This window comes from Gorilla gorilla, chromosome 16 (genome assembly GCF_029281585.2).
Source record: "Gorilla gorilla gorilla isolate KB3781 chromosome 16, NHGRI_mGorGor1-v2.1_pri, whole genome shotgun sequence".
Classification (NCBI taxonomy): domain Eukaryota; kingdom Metazoa; phylum Chordata; class Mammalia; order Primates; family Hominidae; genus Gorilla; species Gorilla gorilla.
This window is the reverse complement of record NC_073240.2, coordinates 36,095,484-36,111,697: the sequence shown is the minus strand read 5'-3', so window position 1 is coordinate 36,111,697 and position 16,214 is coordinate 36,095,484. Positions and strand designations below refer to the sequence as shown.

Here is a 16,214-nt window from a genome sequence, read left to right as displayed (position 1 = left end):
GTGCAGAAAAGTGTTTTTAATACCTTTGGGTAAACACCAAGGAACACCACAGTTGGATCGTATAGTAAGAATATGTTCAGTTTTGTAAGAACCTCCCAACTGTCTTACAAAGTGACTGTACCATTTTGCATTCCAATCAGCAATAGTATTGCTCTACATCCTTGCCAGCTTTTGGTGTTGTAAGTTCTCCAGATTTTGGCCACTATAATAGGTGTGTAGTGGTATCTTCTTCTTGTTTTTTTGCATTTCTCTGGTGACATATGATGTGGAGGATCTTTTCATATGCTTATATATATGTCTTCAGCGAGGTGTCTGTTAAGGTCTTTTGCCCATTTTTAAATTGGATTGTTGTTTGCTTATTGTTGAGTTTTAAGAGTTCTTTGTATATATTAGATAATAGTCCTTTATCAGATGTTCTTTGCACATATTTTCTCCCAGTCTGTGGCTTTTCTTCTTACTCTCTTTACATTATCTTTCACAGAGCAGAGGTTTTTTAATTTTAATGAAGTCAGCTTATTAATTGTTTCCTTAATGGATTGTGCTTTTGGTGAGGTATCTTAGAAGTCATCACCATACCCAGGGCCATCTAGATTTTTTTCCTGTTATAGGAGTTGTATAATTTTGCATTTTACCTTTATGTCTACAATCTGTTTTAAGTTAATTTTGTGAAGAGTGTAAAGTCTGTGTCTAGATCCATTTTTTTGCATGTGGATATCCAGTTATTTCACACCATTTGTTGACAAAACTGTCTTTGCTCTATAGTATTGCCTTTCATTACATTAACTTTTGTAAATGAAACTATGCCAATATATGTAAATATGAATGTAAATATCCAAAATGAATTCATTTATTTCATAGCCCACTTGTGACATGTGATTTTTTTTTCCTAGCTGGTTAGTCTTGGTGTATGGAAAGCATTCATATTGCTCACACTTGTCTCCCACACCCCATTACCTATATAAACTCTACTGTTATGTCAGTTGAATCTTTATTAAAGGTTATGCACACGCTATTGGCACAGTAATGATTTTTCAGAGTTGTCTCTATCTTTACTTGAAAAATACAGTGTTGCGAAGGAGTCATTGAAATGAAATGTCATTTAATTTAATAATGCAATTATTTGTGCCCATATGCCACTGTTAAGTGAATTAATTACATAAGCATAACAGTCTACTGCTATTTTCTACTCTTATTGTCTAAGAAGTTTGAAGTTTAAATAAAACAGGGATAAATCAGAAAATTAATGCTGTTGTCCATCAGTAAAATAAATCATAACCATTAAAATATAAAGAATTAAAATTTCATGTAATTGAAATGATACTTTTTTTCTATCCTAATTACTGCTCCTCAAAATGGATAAAGGAATTGAAACAGTGCATCTGGTAGTTGACACAGTGCAATTGAAATAAGTGGAAACTTACTTTTCAGAAGCAATAAAACCAGTTACCCAAGGGGAATAGAAAAGTAAATACTAGCAAAGTACATTTTACTTTATGATCAAAGCAATTCAAAATATATACACACTGCTTTTCTAGGCGAGGAGGGGCCAAGGGAAGGGGAATGTGTCTTTAAAGTTCCTATCTGATAGTTATCTTTAAAAAATGTAACCTTTCTTGGCAGGCTTAGATCCTGATAAGCATCTTGGGAAAACCCTGGATCAAATGGAGCCTTATCTCATAGAGGTAAGAATTTATGCTAGATCTCAAAATGTAGCCATCTAAAGGAGAAAACAAAATAATGCTGTGATACAATGATTAAAAAATTTCTTTTATTTTAGTAAAAATCAAATACATTCATAATATATTTGTGAAAAAATTAAACTTCAAATGGAAATGAAAATGTTTAAAATTATAAAAATTAATTACCAACTTGTTAACCCAAATATGACACAGTTATACCTAAGAAGAAATTAGTCTGTCATAAAGTCTATTTTTATTAAAATGAGCACTGTATTCTATATAAAATGTGCTATACTATTAAAGTATCTGATAGTTTCTGTGATCACATGCTTTGCCATCAGAAACAGGAGTAGAAACTTTCTTTAGAGATTAATGTAACCCCTTCTCTTTTACCAATTAGGAAATTAACTTGCAGCATAGTAAAAAAAATTATCCCAAGATTTCAAATTACTCTACTTAACTTCTCATTGTGAAACCCTAAACATGTTCTAAACATTATTCAGTTGTTTTCATTTACTCTTTCTATTAAATGTACTATATTTTATTAGAGTTTTAGAACAAATGTTATGTTTAGTCTGGCAATGCATCATTAACTAGAATGTTTAATTATTACACTATGTGGAGTATTTATATTCTACCATGATGATGGAAAAAAGAAAATCTCCTATGAAAGAACCTATCTCTTTTAACAAGTCATCATTTTCTTGTCCCATGCTCTTAATTCATCAGTATTGTCTCTAGGCTTTGTTAATACCATTGCTGTGATATGAACTCTTAGCAGTTACACTTTTCAATAACTTCATGGGTTTTACCTTTTTTGGGGAGTTATTTGTAATTGATTATTTTATGGTTTATGAATCAATATGTACCAAATGCCTAGAAATCTCTGAAATGTTATTTTTTTCATAGTGTTAATTCCTTAATAATTATTATTAAGCATCTAGTATATTCCAGGCAGATAGTAAAGATTAAAAGAAAAATGAAATGATTATGTAATTGTGACAAATTATATTTGGTTTCTAGATAATTTGATGTCATTTATTTAAGTCAATTTATGGAACATGGTTGCTTTCTATGCTTATGTGATAGGACTTTTCTCACAGCGACTTGTTCTGTAGCTCCATTATATCATGTTTACATCTGTTCACTGCCATCAGACTAAATTTAGCTTCTACCAAAACATTGTATAAATTTATGGAAATGAAAGAGAAATTCAGAAGTGAGAGACTATGGCATTAGCCAAAGTTATTGGCCAAAAGAGCTATTTCCGAAATTTGAAGTCATAAGTTTAGATTTTAAGTGTGTTGCTATTTGTAGAAAAGGCAAGTAAGGTTTTGAGAAGCACCACGATGTTGATTATGAGTTAACCTGGGTATTATCATAGGATGTTTAAACACAAAATGCAGAAATCATTTTATTCAATGATTCTTCAGCAAGTTCCTCAACTTGGTCTGGCAATCTTATATTTCCCTAGAATTATTTTCCTCCCATTTTCCATAATGGTAATTTTATTCCTTCTCCATTCTCCTCAAATTTAAAATCCCTTCACCTTCCCCCTTACTTTAAGTGGATGATGCATCTTCCTTCACAGAGGAAATAGAAGCCATGATATAGGAAATCGCCCTGCCTCCCTCCCAACCCCAGCACCACCCCTACTAATTTCCCTCTACCTACACCTATCCTTGCTTACTGTAACTGGGAGAAGTGTTCTTTCCTCTTTATATGGCTAAGGCCCTACCTGTGCTTGGATCTCATTCACACCTGCCTTCTCAGAGATCTTGCAGTCAACCTACCCCCTCGACTGTCTTTATTCTCGCTCTCTTTGTCTCCTTCATATCAATATCAAAACATAATACAGACTGTCCCATCCTAAAGACCCCCTTTCTCCACCCTAGTTTTTCTCTAACTACCTCTCTTTCTTCTTTGCTTCAAAACCAAAATATTTAGAAGTGTTATCTGTATTCGTTGTCAGTACTACTTCATGTCTGAGATGCCTCAAGTACCTGGAATATGTCTTCTCATTCTGCCTCTAAACGGATACAGTGCTGACCAAAATCACTCACGATACCCATTTTACCAAACACAATAGATACTTCTTAGTCCTTATTTACCAGTTACAAACACATCTTCTTGAAATGTTTCTACTTACATTCATGGAACCACACTCTCCTAGTTTTTCTCCTTTCATTCTGGATAGTCCTACTCTTTTTCTGACTCCTAGTTTAGGCTCCATTTTCCCTCTAGAAACTTTTTCTAGGTAATCTCAGTCGCTCACTTGACTTTAACTATTAGCTATATTCTGATGACTCCCAAGTCTTTCTGGTCCATATTTATCAGCTAAGCTTCAGTGCCCACAGATACCACAAATTCAATCTCTACTTACTCGATGGTAGCCTTGATATCCATCATTTTTTGCCATTCTCTTTGCCATCACCTTAATTCAGATGTGTGTTACTTCAGGCCTAGAATATTACTGACACCTCCAAATTTGCCTCTACCTTCTATTTTATTTCCCAAAGAATTCCTTTTGCTTCTTGCCTCAAGATAATTATGCTAATATATTCTACTGTATTTGTGTCACCCAGTCAAAACTTTGAGTCCTCATTGCCTACAGGCAAAAATCCGAATTCTTTAGACTCCTCTTTGCCTCACCTACTATATCTAACTCATTAACATGATCTTGTCTGCTCTATTTCCAGAATATATTCTATTATAAATCCAAGCACTTCTCACTGTCTCTACTACTACCACCATACCATAATCACCTTTTGTCTGGAATACTACCTCAACCCCTAACTGGTCTGCTTACTTCCACCATTGCCCTGCCATGATCCGTTATTTATATAGATGTCAGAATGGTATTTTTAAAGTGTAAATCCTATCATACCCCTACTTTGTTTAAAATGTAAGTGGGTTCTTGTTGCAATTAGAATAACATCCAAACAGCTATGAGGTCACAACTTGTGAGACCCTGTACGATCAGCATCCTATCCACCTTTTCAGGCTCATCTTCTACCGTTCTCCTATTCTCTGTCTCATTCCCTTAGCTGTAGCCACGTAGGTCTCTTTATTACTTAAATACACTTTATTCTCCCTTTTTCTCATTAGGACCTTCCCCTGCCTGAAATGTTTTGTCCACAGTCTATCACTGGTTAATACCTTCTCATTATTTAAATGATAACTCAAATGCTACCTCCTCAAAGAAGCTTTCCCTGACTACCCTAGCTAAAGCAGATCTCTGCAAATTATTTTATTTGTTCATCTGTTTACATGTGTATTACCTACCCTGTACCATTACAATGTAAGCTCCAATAATCTTGCCAAGATTTTGGCAGATGTTAGTTCTTTAGTTCTTTCATTCAGTAGCTTTTCATCTCTCCATCTATTCATTCATCTCATTTTTAAATTATTGAATATTTGTTGAGGGTCTATTATGTGACAGATGCTATGGTGAACACTAAGTATACATGATGAGTTAAACAAACAAGGTACTTGTTCTTGAAGAGTTTACAATTTGCTATAGTTGTTTTCAGACCTGAGGGTGAAATTCACTGGAAACCTTCTTTAAAAAAATGCATAAATTCTTTTTCCATCCCCACAAATTTCCGCTCAGAGGGACCAGAAATCTGACCTTTAAACAAGCACGAGGTAATTCTGTCACATTAATATAGTATGTAATCTTCTAGTTTCTCAATACCACTGACACGTTTCAGCTCCTGTCTTTCTAGATTTCTCTGAAAGAGTGTGTTGCTTCTTGAAACTGTCATCCATTGGCTTCTGTGAGGCTACTCACTCCTGAAATCTTTCTGAGTACTTCCTTAGCTTTCCTTTGGGGCTTTCCACGTATACTCCGCCTTTTATATATTGTGGTTCCCTCCATAGCCTTCCTCCTGTGGTGATCTGAAATAGTCCCACGACTTCAACTACCAGTTTTATTCTTGTAACAACTAAGTCTATTTCTCCAACATTTTCCTGTGTTTCAGACATGTATATGTATTCAGCTGTACCTCCACACTGTCATCTATTAAATGTCCCCAAGCCCCTCAACCTCAACAGCAGAACTAAGCATTTCTTTCTTAACTTATCTGTGCCATTTTTATGTTTCCTGACACTGAAGGGCTGGCCCCATTGTCTGCTCAGTTGTTCAAGCCAAAAAAATGAATTGTAATAAATAATTTCATATACTCCTTTGTTCCTAAGAACCTAAGTCCTTTTAGTTCTACCTTCTTAATATCTTACTATTTCCTCCCTTTTATCCTCACAGTCACCACATTAGCATCTGCTGTAGATTATTGCAGCAGTCGTCTAGCACAAGTATCTCCTCCCTGACTTGCCCCTTGTCAGTCAATTGTCCACAGTACCATCATGATATATGTGAAATGCAAAGCTAATCATATCATATTACACTTTCCTTGTGAACTTTGGAGTTGCTCCCCATGCTTCAAAATAAAATTTAAACTGCTTACCCTGACACAATCTGTCCTTGGGGGAAAATGAGGCTTATAAGATAGGTAGTCAATGGAGTACTCCCTATGCTTCATCAATTTTGAACTATCGATGGTTTCCCTAGAGTGAATATCTCCTCCTACCTCCATGTTATCCTTCCCTCTCTGCATGCATTATCCCTTTGTCACTCAGCTAAATCTCTCTTTAAAATCTCAATTCAAAGCTCACTACTGTAAGGTTTTCTTGCTTAAATAAGCTTTCTTTGAGCTGCCATTTTTCTCTTGCCTCATGGCATGTAATATTTATCATACTATTTTTTCTTTTAAATAGTGTGTATTAAATATAAAATTAAAACATGCGATACGTGAAAAGTAAATTCAACACAATAAAATAATGAAAAGTCTTCCAGTGACACCAAGCTCCTAGTATAGAAAGAACATACCTCAACATTTGATAAAGTTCAACATCCCTTCATGATAAAAACCCTCAAAAAACTGGGTATAGAAAGAACATACCTCAACATAATAAAAGCCTTATATGACAGATCCACAGCGAGTATCATACTGAATGGGGAAAAACTGAAAGCTTTTCCTCTTAGATCTGGAACATGACAAAGATGCCCATTTCACCACTGTTATTCAACATAGTACTGGAAGTCTTAGCTAGAGCAATCAGACAAGAGAAAGATATAGAGCATCCAAATTGGAAAAGAAGAAGTCAAATTATCCTTGCTTGCTTAGGATATGATTTTATATTTCAAAAAACCTAAAGAGACCAACAAAAAACTATTAGAACTGATAAACAAGTTCAGTAAAGTTGTGGGACAGAAAATCAACAAACAAAAATCAATAGCATGCCAACAGTGAACAATCTGAAAAAGAAATCAAAAAAGTAACCCCATTTACAATAGCCACAAATAAAATTAAATACCTAGGAATTGACCAAAGAAATGAAAGATGTCTACAAAGAAAACTATAAAACACTGATGAAAAAATTGAAGTGGACATTAAAAAATGAAGACATTCTATGTTCATGGATTGGAAGAATCAATGTTATTAAAATGTCCATACTACCTAAAGCAATCTGCAGATTCACTGCAATCTCTATCAAAATACCAATGACATTTTTCACAAAAATAGTAAAAAAAAAAAAATCCTAAAATTTATATGGAATCCCAAAAGACCCAAAATAGCAAAAAGAACAAAACTGGAGGAATTGCATTACCTGACTTCAAACTCTGCTACAGAGCTATAGTAACCAAAATAGCATGGTACTGGCCTAAAAACAGACACACAGACCAATGGAACAGGATAGAGAACCCAGAAACAAATCCACACACCTGTAACAAATTCATTTTTGACAAAGATGCCAAGAACATACATTGGGGAAAAACAATCTCTTCAATAAATTATGTAGGGAAAACTAGACATCTATATGCAGAAAAATAAAACTTGATCCCTCTCTCTCACCTTATACAACAGTCAAATCAAAATGGATTAAAGACTTAAATCTAACACCTCAAATTACGAAACTCCTATAAGAACACATTGGGGAACTTCTCCAGGACACGGGTCTGGGCAAAGACTTCTTGAGTAATACCACCCCGCAACCAGGCAACCAAAGCAAAAGTGGACAGATGGGATTGCATCAAGTTAAAACGCTGCACAGCGAAGGAAACAATAAAAAAAGTGCAGAGACAACCCACAGAATGGGACAAAATATTTGCAGACTACACATCTGATAAAAGATTTATAGCTAGAATATAGAAGGAGCTTATACAACTCTATAGGAAAAAAATCTAATGATCCAATTCAAAAATGGGCAAAAGAATTGAATGGACAGTTCTCAAAAGAAGACATACAAATGTCAGACATAGGAAAAGGTGTTCAACATCATTGATCACCAGAGAAATGCAAATCAAAACTACAATGAGATATCTCTCACACCAGTTAAAATGGCTTTTATCCAAAAGATAGGCAATAAATATTGATGAGGATGTGGAGAAAAGGGAACCCTCATATGCTGTCTATGGGAATGTAAATTAGTACAACTACTCTGGAGAAGTGTTTGGAGGCTCCTCAAAAAACTAAAAAATAGAGCTACTATATGATCCAGCAATCTCACTGCTAGATATATACCCAAAAGAAAGGAAATCAGGGTATCAAAGGTATATCTGCACTCCCATGTTTGTTGCAACACTGTTCACAATAGCCAAGATTTGGAAGCAACCCAAGTGTCCATCAACATATGAATGGATAAAGAAAATGTGCTACTTACACACTATGGAGTACTGTTCAGCCATTAAAAAGAATGAGATTCTGTCATTTGCAACAACATGGATGGAACTGGAGGTGATTATGTTAAGTGAAATAAGCCAGGCACAGAAATACAAACATCACACATTGTCACTTATTTGTGGGATCTAAAAATCAAAACAATTGAATTCATGGAAATAGAAACTAAAAGGATGGTTACCAGAGGCTGGAAATGGTAGTGGGGGACCACCAGGGAGTTGGAGATGGTTAATGGGTACAAAAAGAAAAAAAAGGAATGAATGAATAAGCTGAGCAGGATGGCTTATGCCTTTAATGTCAGCACTTTTGAGAGGCCAAGGTGAGTGAATCACTTCAGTCCAGGAGTTCAAGACCAGCCTGGGCAATGTGGCAAACTGTCGACTACAAAAAATATGAAAAAACTAGCCAAGCATGGTGGCACATGCCTATCCCAGCTACTTAGGAGGCTGAGGTGGGAGGATCACCTGAGTCCAGGAAGTCGAGGCTGCCATGAGCCATGATTGTGTCACCATACTCCACCCTGGGTGACAGAGTAAGACCCTGTCTCAAAAAAATAAAAATAAAGAAAGGATGAATAAGACCTAGTGTTTGATAGCACAACAGGGGGCCTATAGTCAATAATAATTTAATTTTACATTTTTAAATAACTAAAAAAGTGTAATTGGACTGATTCTAACATAAAGGATAAATACTTGAGCAGATGGATACTGATACTCCATAAATATATATATACCTACTATGTACCCATAAAATTAAACAATTTTTAATGCAAAATTTAAAAACAAAACAGCAGAAAAATAAAAATAGCTATTGCTGAAAATTCAAAATATAATAAAGTGTAAGAAAGCAAGTAAAAACCGTACCTTTCTTGCCCCATGGTGTACATGATCCACATATTGGTATATTCCCTCATGATTTATTTCCTGAGAATTTGTTTTATATACAAGGTTATGTAGTTAAACACTTGTGTATATTTTATTTACATAATGGGATTCAACTATACATACAATTTTGCCTCCTTTTTCTTCTAACATGCCATGTTCATTTTCCTACATAATTAAGTATACTTTGAAAAGACATTAATTAGTGGCTGGGTAGATTTTAATCATATTTGTATTTTACATATGAAGGTATCATTATTTACTTATGATATATGCATAATGAAATAATTATATAAGATATTGTAAGTTATCTGTTGTTGGAAAGATTGGTTTTTCTAAATCATTAAAAATAACATTATGATTGTCATCTTTTCTAATAAATCTTCATGCACATTTCTGGTTATTGTTTTCTTAAGTTCCTAGGAATATAATTTCTGGGTTAAAGAATACAAAACTTTAAAGCTTATACACTAACTACTCCATGAAATAATTTTAGCCATTGTTTCTTAAACTTCTGTAGAATTTTTAAATTATAATCTTATAAGTGAATAATGGATTATATAATGGTTTTATGTTTTGTGGGGCTTTATGTCCTAAGACCATTTTCTCATTTTCCAAAGAGAAGGTAAATTTTAATACAAATTGCACTATTAAAGCTTTAGAACTATTCTTTGAACAGCTTCCTTGTTTATTAATAGTATTCTAATTGTGTAATTTTTTTCAAGAGAATTAGTTTATTGATTACACATGATAATGGATGATATACAAGCTTCAGTCCCATCTATAATTTTATCTGGTACCATTATTCAATTTAGGTATATTGCATAGGATGTGCCAACAATCATTTTTATAACCAATAATTCCATGATTTTGCTTGGGTAATCCCTTTTCATGGTGAACTTCAGGTCACAACAGTAACTATCAGTTCAACTACACAAAGGTTTCTGAAGACAATGGCTTCTCCACACAAGCAGGTTGTATATAAATTCCAAATAGAACCTGGCATCACCCTGAAGGAATTCTAACTTCACACTGTTGGGGAAATTTACCAAGATGGCTTCAGAGTAGACTAACTACACAACACGTTTTTTAAAAAGACACATTTATTCAGCGTGACAATTAGACTATTACATTTAGCAATCAACAGCATGGGCACAAAAAAAAAATCTACATTAATACCCTTTGTTGGAATGCTTTACACTTTCCACAGAAGAGAAACTAAAATGACCTGTTATAAAACTCATCACAAATACAGTCCTTGAGTCTTTTGCCCATACACATGAGTATTTGTCTAAAGCATGTCTTCTTTGTAGTAGCTAGGCCCTGCCACCACTGTGCTTGACTGAGTTCACAAATCTGTTATAACCTGTAGTTTCCCTGTCAACTTCTCTGGCTCTCCTCTCCTGTAAGCTTTGTTTCCTGGCAGTAATTAATATCTTCTGCCACTGTCGTAGCTACTGCTGCTACTGGAACCACCATAGCCACCTTGGTGTCGTGGTTTGGCAAAGTATTGGCTTCCAACACCATAGGAGCCAGAGTTTCTGCCTCCAAAGTTTCCTACCTTCATGGTTCCAAAATTCGAAGATTGATTGTTGTAATTGCCAAAATCATTGTAGCTTCCACCACCTCCAAAATTGCTTCCACTACCACCACCAAAGCCACCTCTGCCTCCATTGTTATAGCTGTCATAGCTGTCACTCCTGCCATAGCCACTGCCCTGGTTTCCATAACCCTGTCCACCACTTCCATAGCCCCTGCTTCCTCCAGAGTAACCAGGGCTGCTTCCTCCATAACCACCATCATTACCAAATCCATTATAGCCATTCCCACTGCCGCCATACCCATCAGCACCACAGCTGCCACCAAAGCCACCATGATCACTGAAGTTTCCTCCACTACCAAAGTTGTCATTCCCACCGAAACTGTCTCCACAACCACCACCAAAGTTTCCAGAACCACTTTGTCCTCTTTGGCTGGATGAAGCACTAGCCATCTCTTGCTTTGACAGGGCTTTCCTAACTTCACAGTTGTGGCCATTCACAGTATGGTGTTTCTGAATGACGGTCTTATCCACAAAGTCACGGTCATCAAAGGTTACAAAGGCAAAGCCCCTTCAATTTTTCTGTACTGTTGAAAATAATTTCTTAGGTGATGTTCTTCTGTGTCTTCTTTAATGCCGGCAACAAATGTCTTTTTCACAGTTGAGTGGGCACCTGGTCTTTGAGAATCTTCTTAGACAGCTCTCTTTGGTTCCACAACTCTTCATCCACCTTGTGTGGCCTTGCATTCATGGCTGCATCCACCTCCTCCACAGTGGCATATGAGACAAACCCAAAGCCCCTGGAATGTTTGGTGTTTGGATCTCTCATTTATCACACAGTCCGTGAGCATTCCCCATTGCTCAGAATGGATCCTTGGGCTCTCATCGGTTGTTTCCAAGCTCAACCCTCCAATAAGAGCTTCCTCAGCTGTTCAGGCCCTATTGGAGACTCTGACTTAGACATGATGGCAGGGGGAAGAGAGACTTTAATGATGCTTCCTCGGTGGCATCCACTGGCAGAAAGGCTAATTTTGTAATATTTTTAAATGTTAGTCAGGGTTTATATTCTCAAATGGTTCTTCAGTCTTTGACGCAGAAACAGCCTTCCATGTTGTTTTTAATATTTACCTCTATGTCTCTGATTGTATGTTTGCATTACTACTTCATGATTCACTGCCACCACCACTAATATTTGCATTATTTATTGACTTTCCACTCTGGAATATGCAGATTTCACTGTGTTTACTCCCTTTCCCTCCATTACATATATGTTCTCTTTCCCTCCTTCCATCTTCCTATATTGTTATATTGCAATTCTGATTGGATCAATATCCAGTGTTTATATTATAATAACTGTAAAAACCCAATACACAGCTAAGTCAGGTAATAAACTCTGGTAATAAACCTTTCTTTTCCTGTACAACTTTTATTTTTTCTCGAGTGAATAATTGTCTTGTTTCATTTATTTAGTAGTCTCTGTACTTATCACAAATTCAGCGCTACACTCATTGCCAGTTTTCTAATCTCTTAACCAGATGTTCAGACCTATGAAGTATTTTATCAGTTTCCTCCTGAAGAAGTATTTTCCAGAGCCTTCTGACTTGATCTAATCTGAACCAGGTTCTCGCTATGCCTATCATAAGGCTAACATTCGAGCATGTGCTCATAATACTGGGGTTCCCTTTACCTTCTTTCTGTGTTGGGAGTCCTTGTTGCCTGGATCCAGTGTTTTCCTTTGTTAACTCTTATTTTTGTGAAGCACATTCTCCAAGAGATTTCTAAGAAAGAACCCATGGGCATAAATTTTTGAAGACTCTGCATACCTGAAAATGTCTTCAATCTTTCCTCACATTTGATTGATTCTGTAACTGGTCATAGAATTCTGTTTTGGGAATGATTTTCCTTCTGGATGTTGATAGTATTGCTTCATTGCCTTGTAGCTTGGTGTACTGTTGAAAAGCCCAAAGCCATTCTGATTCCTGACTAAATGTATGTGATGACTTTCTCCATATGTCTCCATTTCTTCTTTGGAAGTGTATAGGATATTCTTTTTGCCCCTAGAATTGTGACTCTTAGGTGTATCTTGGGTGTGTATGTTTGTATCCACTGTGCTGGAACAGGAATAATATTCAGTTTGGAAATTTGAGTTGTGGAAAGTTGTCTTGAATTATTTGATTAGTGTACCTCCCCTCTGGCTTTGCTTTTAGAATTTCTGTTATTCTGTAAATTCTTCTTTATTTCTGTTATTTAAATGTTCCTTAACTTTTAACTTTTGTCTCCTCATTTTGATTTAATTCATTTTGTTCTTTCTAGAATTTCTCAATTTTGCTTCTAATCTTGTTTTTATGTCATTTTTAATGTTTAAAAGCTTTTTTTTGTTCTTTAAATGTTTTTATTTAAAGCTATAATACCCCATCCTTAATGTAATATATTCTCTAATCTCCCTAAGAATATTGATAGCTTTTGTTTGTTTTGATTTTCTTCTCCCATGCATAGTCTATTTTCCTCACTGTTTGTTTTGGTCTCTAACTTTCATTTTAGAAATGTTCCTCAGATTTCTTGTAATCTGTGTTATTATGCTAATATTTAAGAGCAGGGAGCCTAAGAATTTGATTGTAAGCACTAGGTATGTGGATGGGGCTTTTTGACCCTGAGTTTTACTATAGGGGAATCTGAAGAAAAAATAAACTATTTTTTTCTCTATGCTTGCACACCACTCAACACAACACTTGTGACACCAGATGTGTGAGGTTTTTCCCACACACCAAGCAGTTCTCCAGCAGACACCAACTGTCTGTCTTACTATTCAATTTAATTCTGATACCACAGATTAAAGGTTCAGTCCCACAAGACTGCCACCACTTCAGATGCCAACCACAAGTAGTAGGTTGTTACCTATACTTCTGACTAACTGGCCATAAATCAAGCATTCCCACGACCTTTTTCTTGGGTTCTGTTAATTTGCTAGAACAGCTCACAGACTCTGGGAAACACTTTACTTACATTTACTGGTTTATTCATAAAGGATATAGTTTAGGATACAGATGAACAGCCAGATGCAGAGATGCATAGGGCAATGTATGTAGGAAGGCGGCACAGAGCTTCCAGGCTGTCTCTCAGCGCACCATCCTCCAGGCGGCTCCATGTGATCAGCGATCTGGAAGCTCTCTGAACCTGTCCGTTCGGGTTTTCATGGAGGCTTCATTATGTAGGTGTGATTGATTATGTCATTGGCCATTGGTGAGCAACTAAACTTTCAGCACTTTTCCATTTCCAAGTAGCTAGGGGATAGGGCTATAAGTTCCAACCCTCTAATCACAAGGCTGGTTTCCCTGGCAACCATTGCCCATCCCAAGGCTATCCAGGAGCCCACCAAGGGTCACCTCATTAGAACAAAAAATGTTTCTGTCACTCAGGAAATTACAAAGGTCTTAGGAGCTCTGTCTCTGGAACTGGGGTCAAAGACCAAATGTTAGAACAAAAGATTCTCCTGGCACTCCTATCTACAAGAGTATTAGGAGCTCCATCTTGGGAACCAGGGGCAGAGAACAGGTATTTATTTCTTACCATTTCACAGTATCACAGAAAGTATAGCAAGACTACTTAATCTGAGCTGTTCATATTCCAAAGCAAAGGATTCTCCATTCTCCTGTCTTGAAGGTGGTAGCATGCTCTAATTTGCTTTTTTCTAGGAGTTGATTGGGAAAAATAGCTAGAGGTCTCAGAATCTTGTGTGTGTGTGTGTGTGTGTGTGTGTGTGTGTGTATAAATTGATTCCATCTATTTTTATTATATACCTGTGTCCTTAACTATGTCTCATTTCTCCCAGGCCAGTTCCTCTGTTTATCTGCTATAGGGAATAAACCTCCAGCATTCTGCCAGGGTAGAAGAGAAGCAGTAGCCAGCCTAGAGAGGGACCTAAGAATCTGACTGCTTGTTAATTAGTGCCCTTTTTCTTTCCCTCTCACTTCCAGAGGTACCTGGTGTCACTAGCTCCTTACCCTTTTGGTTATTCTATTGTGTAAATCAGATTGGTCCTCAGCATTCCCCATTGCTGGCCACAGGCTCAGTGTTCTTGGTCCTGATAAATTGGTTAATGATGTCACCTCCTCTCCTGTGTTCTCCATCTCTGTGGGTTTATGCCATTTTATGAAATATTTCCCAGTAACATTTTAAAAGGGAGTGGAAGTAGATGCATAGGTTCAATCTACCATCTTTACCAGTAGCAGTTATTCTTTGAGATTTCTTATGATCATCTAAGTAAAAGTCATGTGCTAGATGGAAGAGCAAAATTATATTTTTAAAAATTGTGAGTGTATAGGTTTAGTTGCTCTTTCTAAGCCAGCTGTAAAAGAATTGGGAAATCTGGCCTCCAGCCTTGAGTCAAAGGTAAACAGAAATGTATTGACTACTTAAGAAGCGTACCACTCTGCTGGGTGCTGTAAGAGCTAAACCTGGATAAATGCAACTTAGATTTCAAGCTTAAAGGTTGTTAGGGCATGTATTCATTTTTAACAAGAAAGACACATATTTAAAAATACAGACTTCCTTTCCTAAATTATTCCCTACCTCATAAAAGATTAGATCCAGTTCTTGTTAATTGACAAATTTTCTTCTCACTTTTCTATAGAAGTTAACTTGTCTTCCTTATAGGTTTGACAAAAGCACAACTTGCAGTCCCAGTTACCTATTACTTAAAAAACAAAATGGAAAGAAAAGTTCATGAAAATTGATTTGATGTTGTGGGTGAGAAAGACAGAATTTTAAGACTTGTTCCCTGCAGAGTGACTTTATGGAAAAAAATGCCTTTAACTGACCTTGGAAGTCAAAAGGGTTTGGAACATCTTTGAAAGAAGATTTTGAATTTTGAACATAACCAAGTTTGAAGGATATATAGAACTTCGTATAACTTTATGATTGAGACATCCAATGGCTATTATAAATAAAAATTATAAAATATATTAAAATGAGAGTAAAAATCATGTATCACAGAATTTCAAGGAAAAAAATTACATGTCGTGAGAGAATTCAGAGCAACTTCAGAGATAAATTGATAGTCCTAATGAGCTTGAAGGATAGATAGGATTTTTGACTGGCAGGATTGTTATAGGTAAGAGAACAGTTTGTATCAACACATGGGGAAGGGGAAACACAATGTATTTTCAGAAGTTAGTCTCACTTATTTAGAATATATTTTGAGTATTGAAGGGCAAATGGGCCTGCAGCATATTCAACGTTAAAGCCCAAGACTAACTGCTTCCCTTTCTGTTAGGTCGAATGGGGCTTGGTTAGTTTCTGCCAGCGTGGAGATAAATCATATTATGGCCAGAGGTCATGATGGTAGGAGCGGCCAGAGGAATTCTTGCATTGTGAT

General features: G+C 36.1%; 1 protein-coding gene and 1 pseudogene across 2 annotated transcripts in view; one reads left to right on the top strand and one right to left on the bottom strand.

Moving 5' to 3' along the window:
- Positions 1–16,214, top strand: part of DPH6 (diphthamine biosynthesis 6) — a 175,520-nt gene that overhangs the window by 133,913 nt on the left and 25,393 nt on the right. For both annotated transcript variants that reach the window (XM_004055938.4, XM_055363256.1), the window contains one exon: positions 1,621–1,682. In XM_004055938.4, the coding sequence (XP_004055986.2) occupies positions 1,621–1,682 (62 nt within the window). The remainder of the gene's footprint in view (positions 1–1,620; positions 1,683–16,214) is intronic.
- On the bottom strand, positions 10,730–11,804 carry LOC101154541 (heterogeneous nuclear ribonucleoprotein A1-like; annotated as a pseudogene).